This window comes from Acanthaster planci, linkage group LG03 (genome assembly GCF_054643075.1).
Source record: "Acanthaster planci isolate LZ-2023a linkage group LG03, COTS_SCS, whole genome shotgun sequence".
Taxonomy (NCBI): Eukaryota; Metazoa; Echinodermata; class Asteroidea; order Valvatida; family Acanthasteridae; genus Acanthaster; species Acanthaster planci.
Genome location: NC_141779.1, coordinates 21,551,572 through 21,566,283, shown reverse-complemented (window position 1 = coordinate 21,566,283; position 14,712 = coordinate 21,551,572). Strand labels below are relative to the sequence as shown.

Genomic DNA, 14,712 nt, shown 5'->3' with positions numbered 1-14,712 from the left:
TATCATGTTGTACTTGTCTGATCTTGTGCCTGTCCAGTCCTCTTTATTAGACTGTTCAGAGAGAAAGTCTATCCTTCACTTCATACTTTTTCAATTGTACACAGTCAAAAGTCAGGGTTTCAAGAAGTCAAATTCATGTTTTCCCTTCAAATTTGAATGAGATCTTATTTTAAACTGAATAGTGAAATTTGTGCCCCAAATTACACACCTGTAGTTCTGACCGTAGCTCTCATGAACTTGTTGGTAGCAATGTCCACGCTTTGTTCAACCACTTCATGGGAGATGATGCGTCAAGTCACCTCCCATGTAAACACTGTAGAGAACTGTGGCAATGGTACTTTGTTGTTTAAGTCCGCATTTTTCAGCTTAGAATGATACCCCATCTGGGACAAGTTTGTTGTTGAACAACATCAGTGGCAAAAGGTTGACCAATTTCACTGTTCCAACCAGTCACACTCTTGATTTGTGTGGGCTCAGGGACAAGTGCCTGTGCCGTCAATAACGGAGGGTGTGAGCAGCTATGCTTCAGCACCGGACCAAATACCAGGACCTGCCGCTGTACCTACGGTATACTTCACAAAGATGGCCACTCCTGCCAGGGTGAGTTGGCCAGTTTGTTTGCTGACCATTTTGAGAGGAGATCTTGCAAGGACTGTTGCCATCAGGATGTTTAAATTTGCCAAAACTCCAGAAAATTGAAGTATTTCTAAAGCTCACAGAACGTCTTGTATTAAGCATTAAGAAAACTCAAAATGAAGAAGTCATGAAAATCTCACAGATGACATGAAAATAAAACAAGAATCATTGATCCTGAAATAGGTACGGAAAACCCTGAAGGACCCTTTGAAAAAGATCCTGATTAAAATTTTGACTTTAGAAGAAAGAAAACAGTCCTTTTGTTACAAATTTTCACATTTTGGAATGATTTTACCCACTTAATCATCCTATTTTCATTCTATTGCTCACTGAGGTTACCGCCGATGTGTGGAGTAGTTCACTTGTTACTTGTATTCCTTTCATCAACTGTTCCCTTCCCTTGCAGAATACGATGCCTACATTCTGTACTCCCAGGGCAGTGTCCTGAAAGGTCTGAACCTCCACGCCGACACAGACAGCAACGTGCCAATTAAGCCCATCATGGACAGCAACTTCATCCGCAACGTCATCGGTCTGGCCGTAGACTACAGGACGCAGATGCTGTACTACACGGACATACAGCTGGGCAGCATTCACCAGATGTTCCTGAATGGGTCCGGGCACCAGACCATTATCGAGAGTACGTTTTGGGGGTCACCCCAGCATCCTTGTTGGCGTCCTCTCTTGACTCCTGTCCCCCATGAAAGAGAAGAATAAAAATCACAAGGCAACTTCGTACTCTCGTGTTTGAGGTTTGCACTTCAGTTAAGAGAAAAATGCAGAATATACTAAACTGACAATGCCTCTTTTTTGCTGTGATCACTTAAAGTCTCAAGAGTTACATGATTAGTTTCCGTTCTGTTTGCGATTTAATCTTGTGTTCCGAACTCGGATGCTCAGCGATTGCTGGATTGCTGGCAAGATGCACTGTGCAAAGATCGTATACCAGTTCATCAATTTCTACTCCAGCTTAAAGTTTTGAAAGTCGCAGGCGTTACGGAACGTAAAGCCGACAATAACTCCCATGTCTGTTTGTGCTGTGATCACAGGCACGGGCTCGGCTGAGGGAATCGCCTACGACCCCGTGTTCCGTGAGATCTACTGGACGAGCTACACCAACTCCTCCATCAGCCGGATCAAGGTGGACCGCCCGGGGGCTACAGAGCAGCTGCTGGTCAGGCTGTCTGCCAGTGATCACCCACGAGGAATCGCCATTGATTCCTGTAGTGGGTGAGTCTTACGATTTAGCCAGTGTGTGCCCTCCTAAAAAAACAAACTTATGTGCAGTCCTGTACGCGACCTTCATATCTTCCTTCAAACAAGGGTAACTTTGACCGAGTACCAGTGGTTGATTCATGATACACCTAGTGCAAGTGAAGTTGAACTGTGAACGACTCTAGTCAAACGTTGTCGAGTCATTTACGCCTGTAGGGAGATAAGTGGCCGTTGGAAGGGAAAATTAAAAGTGAAAGTGATCTTTTACTAGTGACATATTGATATTTTCTCTTATTTTTCAGCCTTTTTTTTTTTTAACTTGTCCTGTCTGCACTGTGCCATTGAAAAGAGCTCTGGCAACCAATGACACAGAGTCTACAGAGTCAGTGATGGCCCAGTTTTGCCTAGTCTCCATAGTCTTTGTCATTAACAAGTTGTGTACTGTATCTATAGAGTCTACAGTGTCTGTGTTATAACAGGATACATGTATGTTTTCCTATTAAAGAAGAATTTGTTAGCATGCTTGTTTTTAGTGAGATAGGCCCATTTACTCAGTGGTAGCTTTGGACATTTTCTTATTCAGTTGGAGATTTTGAGATGCCCGGTGGTGGCAAACATACTGGTCCCACGCGACCATACCACTTGTGTGCGTCGTTTTGAGTGTACAAACTTCAATGTGAAACGTGACGCAAACAAAAGTGGAGTGGTCACATGAGACTGGTATGGTTGCTGACACCGACCGTATCAAAGGTTCCCTGTTTCTGATAAAAAAAGTCTTCAAAGTGAAAAGAAAATCCAACATGGGTTTTGACAGGTACCTCTTCTGGTCCAACTGGAACTCGGAGCACCCTCGCATCTCCCGCTGCCTCCTGTCGGGCTCCAACGTCAGCGACATCATCACCGAGGAGATCCAGATGCCCAATGGTATCGTCATTGACCATCAGGCAGCCAAGCTCTTCTGGTGTGATGCCCGCCTGGACAAGATCGAGCGTACCGACCTGGATGGCACTAACAGAGTGGTCAGTGGTTTGAACTGGTCTGATCTTAGAATGTTGGGGGGGGATCGCTGGAAATTGAGGGATGCTAGCAGAAGTCTCTGTTTAACTTTGCTTTGCAAAGATTGTTCCAGTCCCGGTCAAGCAGTTGTGGTTTTAAAGTTTTCTTTTGCAAGAAATATAACTTCAGTGTGTCCAGCACTTCAGCCATGAGACACCCTGAAACAGGTCTTGGTCTTGGTCATCTAACATTTTCTGGGATTGTTAAAGCATAATCTTGTTTTGAAGATGACTGATTTCTCAACTTCTCTATAATTAAGCGTATACAAGACCATAAAAAATATTAAGCCAAATTTTTCGCATCTTCTGATTATGTGGCTGTTCCTCTCTAAGGTCATCCTCCCCCAAGAGCCAGTCCACCCCTTTGGTGTAGCCGTCTTGGGGGAGTTCATCTACTGGACAGACTGGGTCAAACGCTCCGTCATCCGGGCCAACAAGTACACAGGGGCAGACGTGGTAGTTCTTCAGAGCAAGCTGCGACAGCAGCCCATGGGGCTAGTCATCGTTGCCGAGGACGTCAGTGATTGTGAGTGACAACGCCCCTCCTCCCCTCCTGACAGATCATTGCGCTCTTTGTTTTCCAAGCGGTTGCGTGAATGAGCTTGGGGTAGCACCGTGTAGGAAACATGGTTTTTGGCAGGGCTGAAGGAGCTTCGGTGGTGTGGTTGTCTACTGCCCGAAGGCTGAGTTGACTGATTCTTTTTGGAAACTCACAAACTCACAAAAGAGATGTTTTGTACATGGTGCTCCTGAAAGCTACCTCACATTCCGTCCTCCACCATGCAGACCATCAAGTCACATTTCTTCTCTCATAGGTGATAATTTCATCTGTTCCATGTTTTTACTGGAGATGCCCAAAACTGTTGACCCTCACAGAGTGGCCGTTTTAAAAACTTTTGGGTTACTATTGATAGTCGTAATGTAATACTGCCCAACCGCTGTTTAATGTTTCATATCTCCCAGATGCAAATTCCTTCTACAGAAATTTGTGCTGTGTCAGACAAATCGCTACTGAGAAAATGTGGCTCTAACATTTCTTCAAGCTTCAGTGCAAAAGAAGGCATGGCCTACACCTGGATAAAGCTCAGCTGTTTGCTTCGTGTAGGCCGTGCCTCCTTTTGGCATAAGACTGAAGTTTGAGTAATCCTTCAAAAGTGCCATGGGCTCTGTAGCTGGCCTGAACTGTAGAGAGGAGACAATGAGAAGCAGTTACAGGTTTAGAGGTGGGAGGAAAACCCCAGAGGAATATTCTGGGTAATACCCACGGAATCAGGTAGGGACTGAAAACCCAATCCACATATGAACTGAGTCGGGGAATCGAACCCAGACCGCAGAGGTGGAAGGCGAGGAAAGAACCACTACGCCAATCTGACTCCCCAGACTGCCAGCCTGACTTGGTGGGAATGCAAACACGAATACAGTTTGGTGACATCAGATCAGATATCCGCCCTGGAGATTTGCAAACGTGGAACCCATTTCAACTCAAGCGAATTTTGCTGCCAGTGTCTTGTGACATCAAATTTGCTTTCTTTTTGCACTCACCTGAAGTTTGAGTCAACCGAGTCACAAAGTTTTTCCCCCTACTGTGTGTGCAATTGTTCGCTAGGTACACAGTGGCCTTGCCGGTTGTACAATGGCGGATGTGACGAGTGGTGCACCACGGACGAATTCGCTCAAGTCATCTGCCAATGCACGAAGGACAAGACCCTCGTCGATGACGTCAGATGTTTAGGTTTGTCCACTACCTCTTTCCCTCAGTCTCACAAAGCCATGTCTGTTGCCATGTCACTGAGACTGTTTACCTTCAGTCAGTTGATTCTTGGAGCAAGTTCTCCATTATCCAAGACGGGGGGCCAGACCATTGCTAAGCTAATTGGTGCCCATTTGCTGTCCTTTCCAGGAGTTTGGTAAATTATGCATGCTGATACACTATGCCATATGCTTGCAAACAAATGTGTACATTAAGGATAGTTACTGAGGTATGCATCATGGGAGGGTAAGATTTCGGCCTGAGGTTGAAACCCATGAATTGCGCACACCAAGGGTATTTATGTGACTTGACCTCTACCTGTGACACCACGATATTGTTTCCACCTCTCAACGCGTACAAAGCTCGTTTTAAATGATTACCAAATCACACACAGCAATGAAAAGCATTTTTTTTTTTCAGAAGGTAAATTTGCTTTTCATGAAGAATGTTCTCTACACGTCATTTCTATAATCGCCGTTTCCAAATCATTCGTGGGATTCTGCAGGGGATTCAAAATCTGAGTGATGCTTTTTGTCGTAAATTTTCATTTAATACAACGACCTCAGGAATGTAAAGTTGATTATTACAGATTCTTGAACTGTGTTAAAATTCTCTTTTGAGCGAAATAAGCCAAGAAATGTTGTATCCAGGAACAAAATGAGAAATTACGGGAAGAGGTGTATTAAATTTTCTCGATTTTCCGTTTGCTGGTTACCAAGTAGCCCCTGTGTTGGGATCCATTTCATTGCAGTGAGTAACCAGACCTGTCCAGGTATTGATCAGTTTACCTGTGGGGACAACTCGTGTATCAGCTACGAGGACACTTGCGACGGGAGACAGCAGTGCGTGGATGGCTCCGATGAGAGACTTTCCTATTGCCGTAAGTTTGAATCAGTGTTTTGATCGAGTCCATCACAAGTCTCTTTCACAAATCCAGCCACAGGGCCTTTCCCAAGACCAGTCGTTAGTAACAGGGTTAAAAATGACAGGGGAATGCTTTTGTCACAGTTCATCCCAAAGGCTTGTGACTTGGCTTAAGATTGGATGACTTGTGATGGACTGCAGGATTAGTTGGCATGAGTCATGATATGCCTCGCATGATCAAGGTGACTAGAGAATGTGCATCACACATTCTTCTGGCATATTGAGGGCCACACGTGTGTTGTAGAGTAGTTGGGCAGAGACACACCGGAAGCCTCACAATCAGGGCCAGATTTCCCAATCAAAAAGAAAACTCTCCATCTAGGGCATGTGTACTCCGTCGTCGTAAAAATATAAAACATGTCTGCGGTGCTTTTGATTGCCATGTCTGTACTCAGCTGTGGTTGTTCCAGGTCTCATTTAAAGATGCTACTTTTTATGCCCATTCAGTTGAAAATTCGTTGTGCACACTCTACGCTACTTGCATGCACAAGATTTTGACAGGCTGATTTTGACATCGAAGTGTGTTTCATGAATTTTTTTTTTGGTGGCGGGATACGTGATGGTGCCTGTTTTGCTCTGAACTTTCTTTGCAGAGACTCGAGACTGTCAGCGAGGCTATTTCCGCTGTCGGAATGGGCGTTGCATCCCCAAAGTTCACCGCTGTGACTTCTACAACAACTGTGGAGACAACAGCGACGAGTATCGTTGCGGTATGTACAGTCAGGATGGAAGTTCATGCTCTGTCAAACTACCACGTTTTGGTGTAATTTACCAGAGAAAAAAAAAATTTTTACAGTTGAAGGTGATTGGCTGAAAATGACATTCAGTTTCTGGGTTTCAGGAAGGAACTGAACAACTATTCACACATCTACTCTCCTTGGCCCCCTGTGCTAGAAAGCTGGGTGGCACCATCCAAGTCCTTGACAGTTCAGTTTGCTGGATTTGGGCACGAAACATCCAGGGAGTTGCAGTGCTGATAGTAATTTTTCTGGCAAAGGAAAACTTTGTGTAGCATCACACTGTCACAGAATTCCAAGAAATGTGTTTTTTTTTCCCACAACCTCCAGGTCGCTGTCATCGTGAGGAGTTTACATGTAGCAGTGGCGAGTGCATTCCCGTGACAGGGTTGTGCGATGCTCGCCTCGACTGCAAAGACCATTCAGATGAGATAAACTGTCGTAAGTTGGCTGATATCTAAGTGTTCATCATTACAGCAAGAGTAAAGCTTGGAAAAATGGAATGATTGATTATTTCTCATTTTCTGCTTTTGTCTGAACATTCATTTCCATTGCATTTGTTTGGATACCAACCGGAGACTGTGCGGAGGAACGCTGTGGGTAAAGTCCTGGGAAAGTTATCTTTTATGTAAAAAGGTCTAGAAGAGTGATCTTTAGGAAGAACGTTTTACAAAACACTTGACGTTTACGTTATTATACTCTCCTCATATTTGGAAGGGCATATCCACCCAAATAAGTTTGACCAGCTCTATACCACTCCCAAGAGATGTGTTTCAGCAGTGTTGCGGCAAGCAACCTGTGGTTTCTTTCACTAAAGCAGGTCAGACTTTCTAAGGTAGAGGAAGTCTCTGACACTTCTTGTGCATGTCTGTGATTGTAAGTTGAGGACACACTCAGATAAAAGCACTTCTGCAGTTGAGGAAATGGATCTGTGCAGGGATATCACTAGATGACCTGCTTTGAACTTGCAGGGACTTGTGAGGGACGAAGTACAACACTATTGGCACTTATACAGTAACTGCAGTTTTCTTTGGTCCGGGTCTGAGTCCCTCACTTTGTTTTGCCGTTGTTTCTCCCGTCGTCTGACCTTAGCCGACATCTCGTGCGATGACTGGCGGAGGAACATGGCTGGTGCCCCGCTCGACACTAAGCTCATCAGTTGCAACTCCTCCTCCATCTGCATCTTGCCCTCCTACAAGTGTGACGGCATCGACGATTGTGGCAACAACGCAGATGAACATGGATGCAGTCCAAGTAAGCTCTAACATCCCCACCACTGGCTATCGTCAGTGTTACCTTTACAAACTAAAACCTAAGATTGTTTCAATGTTGCTGATTTGACCACTAAAGGGTGATCTCGAGTGCAGAAAACAGGCAAAGTGTATTCATGCTGTCGCCCACCCTTAACTGTCTCAGCAACATCATTTTTGAGTTTCCATAGTGCAGAATGCAGTCCAAGTTTGAGGTCTCAATTCCCAGTTCTGGTGACATTTTCTTCAGCCTTTGGCACTGTTCAGTGAAGCCTGGAGACTAGGCAGTTGAAAGTAGAAAGCTTATACAAGACTGGCGCACTTTTAGTTTGAAAAAGAGCCAATGAATCGAAGCAGGTTTGGTTACAAGATGCATTTTGTTGGCATCCGTAACCAAAATCGTGTTACACCATATTTGATACCGAATGTTCTGTCAATTTGGCCTGTGTCCAGTGCGCAAGTTTGATTCTCCAGACCACGTAATGGTGTGCCTTTTTTTTCTAATCAAATCTGCTTGAAAGCCTCCTGTACCAAGTGAGTGATATGCAAATGATGAATATTCAAAAGTGCAGGGGTCAAACTAAGTGCAGGAGATGACAGTTTGATTGTTCTATTCAACAAGGCAAAAATAGAACATTTGATCTATTTGTTGTTTCTGTTTCTTGTGTACCAGTTTCGGCCAGTAGTACGTGTTTGTATGAACCTCTGTGACCATGCCTAGTGTACAGTAGACATGCTTGGGGTAAATGTATTTTTTAGTGTGAAGAGCTTGGACTTTGCCTATCACATGAGCACAGACCAGCGATATGTTGGGGTGTAATCAATGGTTGATTGTATAACTCGATCGGTAACTCACTGATCACATGGCAAGGATTTATCGAGTTCTGTAACACAGTCAACAAGTAATCAGTTTGTACCATTGTTATTGTGAGTATTGGACCCAGACTTATCGTCAAATTCTTGGTCTCTTCCCCCTCCCTCCCAGGTTTGACTGAGGAGCCCACCTGCCCGGACTCGTTCTTCAGGTGTCCCAATGGCCAGTGCATTCGAACTTCCTGGATCTGCGACCATGACGATGATTGTGGGGATGGGGCCGACGAGCCTTCCAGTTGCAGTAAGTCCGTTGGATACAGTGTCCCGTCTTGGTGCGAAATGAAGGAAAAAACTCACTCCAGAGGGGAGAGAGCCCAGTAAACTTTTGGAATTCCAGTTCAGGCTTTACCTCTTGGTCTCTTGGTATATGTATTTGGGGCCAGTCAATTAGGCACGCCATGCCCTCCAAACAAAGGGGCTTAGATGATGTCGTACGTAATCAGCAGAGACTCTAGCATAATCTAAGGATTATCTTGGCCTTCCTTAGAATGGGTTGGTGAATTCCATTCTGATATTGTTTCTTCAGCCAAGCATGAGGCATTCATGCTATAACGTAGATAAGGATCTTTAAAAAGCGTTAAAGAGCCTTTCGGGTCTCAATTTCAATATTGGCTTTGCCATGAATCCTGCGGTGTGTTCTTCGCCATGCCAGGTCTCAAATCTGAAGAGTGGAACAATGCCCACCACTTAGCATCCTCCTTCACTCCAGGGGTAGAAAAAACATACTTTCCATGGATTGTTCTCCTGATGAGGCAATTTCAAGTAAAGACCATTTGTCAATCATTGGTCAGTTATGTTCAGTATCCAGCATATATTTTCTGCAGAGGTTACCAGAAAAGATCCTCTAGTAGCCTAAACTTGGCTTCAAGAACAGATTGCATATTTTTGCAATGTTAAAATGACATCCCCTGCCTGACATTTCATTCACGATTGTGCTCCTCAACTCAAAAGTAAATTTCAACTCACGTCAGGCCGTGTTTCACAAGTGAATGTTTTGTTGACACTTTCCCCCTCTTTTCTCTCCCTCGGGGTACTCAGACTACACCTGCAAGGACGATCAATTTAAGTGCAGCAACAGCCACTGTATCCCCATGAAGTGGAAGTGCGATGGTGACAATGATTGCCTGGACAACTCAGACGAAGAAGTCGACTGCGGTAAGTCTCTCCAAGGGTGCAGGAGTGGGATTTACAGAGACGACTACAGTCTCAACTCCCTCGGCCGATTTCTCTCCAGGAATCCATGCACGGCTTTGCCCCCAGAGCTCTCTTTATCCTCTCCAGTTGCCAATTGCATGTACCTGGTGAAGCAAATTTGAACAAAACGTGCCATTCTTTCTTCCACTTGGTCTTTCCATATCCTTTTCCTGCAGCTGTGTAATCTTACCGCTGAGTGGCCTCATGTCGGGCAAATTGTCTTAAACAATTACGTGCTGTGTCGAGTACAGGATCTGTACTGTTGCTTTTTTGGCAAATATCCTGTGATTTTGGATTAAGAAAAATTTATAAAAGGTACTCTTTTTAACACAGGCACCTACCCCGTGTAAAACTTATTTTTAAAAAAATGGCTGAAAACTTCACTTTGTGAAGTTATTTGACAAAAATTTTTTACTTAAAACAACTGGGTGTTAAAAGAGCATGAAGTATTCTGGTTTACAGAAACAAAATCTCATTGCAAACAAAGACACTGAATATGCAAAAGATTTTATTGCCTGTCAGCTACCATAAACTGACCTTTCAAAAATACCAACTCTTGCAGAATATGTGACGTGTGCCGGCGACCACTTCCGCTGCGAGGCCTTGAATAGATGCATCCCGAGGTCCTGGGTCTGTGATGGAGATAACGACTGCGGGGACGCCGCTGATGAACGCATGGAACAAGGATGCAGTGAGTGAATTACAGTCATTACGTCCGGAAAAATAGACCAGCCGGGATGTGAAATTTGTTCGTGGTGCAAAAATATGACAGACTCAAGTACAGCTCTTCCGGTAAGAAGGACATGAAAAACCATGCCAAGTCAAAGAAACATGGCAAAATACGCGAGGTAAGGAACAATACACCTACCATTCCAGCTGGGCCGTAGTTGACTGTGTAGATAACCCACCAGCTGTCGGTTGTGTCCCAAGTAGGCGCTAGGCCCAATGACAGGCCCGTGTCGTACGGTGCACCTCCGAATGTTGCTGATCCTGTCTACAGAGATGCCAACTTGTTCAATTTAGGCCTACAAATCTCACCTTAATCTCATGCTGTTAACAGGAGAAAATGTCAGGAAAATGTGCCAGAAAATGCCTCAGATTGCACATCAGAGCATCTAGAACCCAAAATTTCACGGGGCTTTTAAGCGGGCCCCGGACCCCATGCCGTAGGGGCTTCACGCTCACATCACAACAACCACTATGATATTTCATGGTTTTTAGGATTTCAGGGTATTTGGGAAATTTTGAGTTTCATCACTGGGTCCGAAACACTAGGCCATTGCCTATGGTTGCATGCAATAATCTTAGGATGCTACCTCCAACCAAGCAGTATACATTCTGGTTCCCATCTTAGTACTGCTGCAAGTCGACACAGTGTAAACTTGACAATGTACCTTTGCTGCTTTTTCTTGTTGAACAATTGGTCTGGGTCAGGAATTTATTCGCACAAAGCCTTACAATCACATAATTCATTCCACAAAACTGTTGAGGATGGATGTAAAGTTCACACATCCCTGACGTAAGCTTCTGCCTGACGTTTCCTCCAGACGTGACCCTCTGCGACACCAACGAGTACGCCTGCATGAACACGCGCTGTATCCAGCTGGCCTGGGTGTGCGATCGAGAGGACGATTGCGGCGACGGATCTGACGAACCAGACACGTGCGGTAAGCCAAAGGAAAGCCTTCTGCCGCAAATCCCTGCAAAGTGAAGCACGTAGAAGGTCTCGCTCGGTTAACCTTAGAAAATTCTGGGCAGTATGTATTGCGATCTTGCGTACATGTACTGTTTATTTACCAACCGTATGGCTTGTTTAGGGTGGAAAAAAGACTGTAGATAGCAGTGTCCGAAAGGTGTGGCTAAGGCTTGAAATAACACACAAGTCTAAGGAAGCCACTGGAAAACACCGCTACCAATTTCCATTGATTTGTGCAGGGTTTCCATAGCCTGAAAAAGTCATAGAAATTTGGTCTTGTTTTCCAGGCTTGGAGAAGTCAAAGTAAAAATAACTGAAGTCATGGAAAAGTCATGTAATTTTTCAAACACTGTGTGTGATTTCTATTATCAGAAATAAGTGCATAAAAGGCGTGATTTTATTAACAACTTTAAAAGTCTGAAAAGTCAAAGAAATTGCATTATTGGGTCATGAATGAATGTTTATAATTTGATCGTGGAAAAGTCATGGAATTTAATTGTCCTTTAGGTATAGGAACCCTGTCTGTGTTACCCCAAGCCACTGCCAGTTGATGCCGTCATATTTTCTGATTAAGAGGTAGAAGTCAATTGGGTTTGGGCCCTAATGTTCATTGATATTTAAGTGAAGTTCCACGACAGTCCTGAACAAAACCCAACCCAGTGCTTTTTACATTGCTATTAAGGATTCGTTCATGAGTGCCCTCCTTCCACCACTGCAGTTGCGCCGCATGGTTCCTTCGTTACTTAAAGTGTAGTTTCTTCAAGCATGGTGGTGCACCATGCTGCTTTCGGCTCCTGATTCTCCTTGTTGGCCTTGTTGCGGTTTTCCCCTCAGATTACTCCACCTGCCAGGCTAGTCAGTTCACCTGTGCCAACGGTCAGTGCCTGCATAGCACTTGGGTCTGTGATGGGGACCCTGACTGCCGCGACCACTCGGATGAAGCCAACTGCAGTAAGGACAGACTTAAGTGTTGGACCCTTGTCAAGTTCCTAATCGACCCTGAGCCAGCATTTACCAATTGTCATCACCCTAATCAAGGGGAGAAAAAACAAACAGAAGTAAAAAGTTGCACTAATTATGCAACTCAGTTTTCATGGAAAGAAACCAGTGATTTTTTAACCGTAACAGTCCTCAAGGCTTTGATTTCAGTTTGATTTGACATACAAGCGATGGGGTTAGGGCCAGCAAAGCTCGCAAGAACAATTCATCCTGTACCTAGGAGAAGGATCCTCTGGCAGTTCTCCCATACAACCCGCGCTGCGTGAGCTGGCTTAATGACGCTCTCTCAGCCATTCAGCACATGAGTTTACAGTGGTTCCACTCACTTTAATAATCTGGTCGCGTACAGGCAGTCGCCTCGTTTCTTCTCTATGTTGAGATAAACACCTTAGTCTCTAATAATCTGGTCGCGCACAGGCAGTCGCCTCGTTTCTTCTCTGTGTTGAGATAAACACCTGAGTCTCTAATAATCTGGTCGCGTACATGCAGTCGCCTCGTTTCTTCTCTATGTTGAGATAAACACCTGAGTCTCTAATAATCTGGTCGCGTACAGGCAGTCGCCTCGTTTCTTCTCTATGTTGAGATAAACACCTGAGTCTCTAATAATCTGGTCGCGTACAGGCAGTCGCCTCGTTTCTTCTCTATGTTGAGATAAACACCTGAGTCTCTAATAATCTGGTCGCGTACAGGCAGTCGCCTCGTTTCTTCTCTATGTTGAGATAAACACCTGAGTCTCTAATAATCTGGTCGCGTACAGGCAGTCGCCTGGTTTCTTCTCTATGTCGAGATAAACACCTGAGTCTCGTTTTAATTGTTGCAGCGACGGAAGCACCTCCCTCTGGAGACTGCGACCCCGAGTCCCCGGGCACCCAGTTCCGCTGCACCAACGGCTTGTGCGTCCAGCAACAGCAACTATGCGACAACAGTAATGATTGTGGGGACTTCTCGGATGAGAGAAATTGCGGTAAGTTCTGACTGGGACCAGGCTCCTGTGCCTGGTACACAGTATTCCACTCCTTAAGAGTTGTTAGCTAAAAACCACCCGACTCCTTCATGCGTGCAAAGTTAGAGGAATCGTGTGTACAATAGCGTGACATAAAGCGAAACACTCATTATGCAACCAAAAATAAGAAATTTGAGGAAAACTTCTTTTCGCCCAAAAAAGTGGCTTCCTGATTTTTATGCGTGCTTTGCCTTGCTGTGAGTTTAAAACCATTTTATACTACGGTCTGTCTGAGAGTGCTCTCTGGCCTCTCTCAGCTGAGATTGGAACTTACGACCTGGAGCTTAAGCACAAAATTTGTTTAAGCAGGAAAAATCTTTGCTTAATAAACAAAGATCGCCAGCTCAAACTCTATACAACACATGGAGTTTTTGCCGGTTACCTGTTTTATCAAGTAAGGTTTTCTCGTGCTTAAGCAAATTTTGTGCTTAAGCTGCTCTATGAAATTGGCCCCTGGGCCCAATTACAAGGTGCTGCTTACTGCAGAATCCCGCGCCTACGATCTCCATTCTGCGTTAACCGCACTAGCAGAAAAATTCTGCGCTAACCTTTTAAGCACAGAGTCCTTAGTTACATTATGCACGCATGTGCACAAGCCAAAATTCTTTGCTAACCCGTGAAATATGTTCGCCCTAAGCACAGAATTTTGTGCTGTAGTAAGCGCCAGTTTTTCGCTTGCAGTAAGTACCGCCATGAAAAAAATTGGGCCCTGCTTGCCAATACTCCTTCCCCACATGGGACTCAACTCGAGCTGCAAGTGCCGTCATCAACATTCTTTCTGTGGTCAAGGGGAGCCGTAGTCGTCCAAATCTCTTACAAAAGTACATTTTACCCTATCAAAATATATCATTCCTCACTTACGTGTAGAGGGTTTTGAAATTTCAGCTTTGGACTTTGGAGGAGTTCCAATTCTTCAGGGTGTGGCTTTCTATAACCTGTCATGCTTTGTGAACAAGTAGGCCAGCATTTTTTTATTTATTGGATCATTAACATGGCATGGAATTTGGCAGGGCAGAATAAAACAATTTCTTCTACAGTAAATGTTAAGTGTACTTTGTAACGGGGGACCAGTGATGGTAAGTGACATGTAGGTGGCATTCCTTACATAATATACTTTTCTGTTTACTCAAAAATGCTGAATCAGGGAGAAAAATGTTTGCATTTTTTTTTCAAAATTTAAAAAAGGGATCCCTGTTAGGAACAAGGGCTAGAATCAGGGTTTTCCCTTAACTTTTTTTTTCACTGGCCATCCGGACCAGTAATGTAGACTTTTCACTAGTCCGCCAGCATTTTCACTGGTCCGCATCCTTCCCCCTTAATTTTGAAGGTAATTTTTTGTCTGTTTATCATGCTACACGTTTTTATTTGGATTAAATGGGT

At 44.4% G+C, this 14,712-nt stretch overlaps 1 protein-coding gene across 3 annotated transcripts in view; it reads left to right on the top strand.

The window, feature by feature from the left end:
• Nucleotides 1–14,712, top strand: part of LOC110991040 (prolow-density lipoprotein receptor-related protein 1-like) — a 124,935-nt gene that overhangs the window by 68,714 nt on the left and 41,509 nt on the right. For all 3 annotated transcript variants that reach the window (XR_015424887.1, XM_087134961.1, XM_022256132.2), the window contains exons 41-56: nt 478–600; nt 1,043–1,276; nt 1,686–1,866; nt 2,666–2,870; nt 3,240–3,432; nt 4,513–4,638; nt 5,408–5,536; nt 6,174–6,290; nt 6,648–6,758; nt 7,410–7,571; nt 8,553–8,681; nt 9,479–9,595; nt 10,197–10,325; nt 11,182–11,301; nt 12,165–12,281; nt 13,150–13,293. Coding sequence is in view for 2 of the 3 variants with exons in the window: in XM_087134961.1 (XP_086991087.1) it covers nt 478–600; nt 1,043–1,276; nt 1,686–1,866; nt 2,666–2,870; nt 3,240–3,432; nt 4,513–4,638; nt 5,408–5,536; nt 6,174–6,290; nt 6,648–6,758; nt 7,410–7,571; nt 8,553–8,681; nt 9,479–9,595; nt 10,197–10,325; nt 11,182–11,301; nt 12,165–12,281; nt 13,150–13,293 (2,337 nt within the window). In the remaining variant the exon portion in view is untranslated. The remainder of the gene's footprint in view (nt 1–477; nt 601–1,042; nt 1,277–1,685; nt 1,867–2,665; nt 2,871–3,239; nt 3,433–4,512; nt 4,639–5,407; nt 5,537–6,173; nt 6,291–6,647; nt 6,759–7,409; nt 7,572–8,552; nt 8,682–9,478; nt 9,596–10,196; nt 10,326–11,181; nt 11,302–12,164; nt 12,282–13,149; nt 13,294–14,712) is intronic.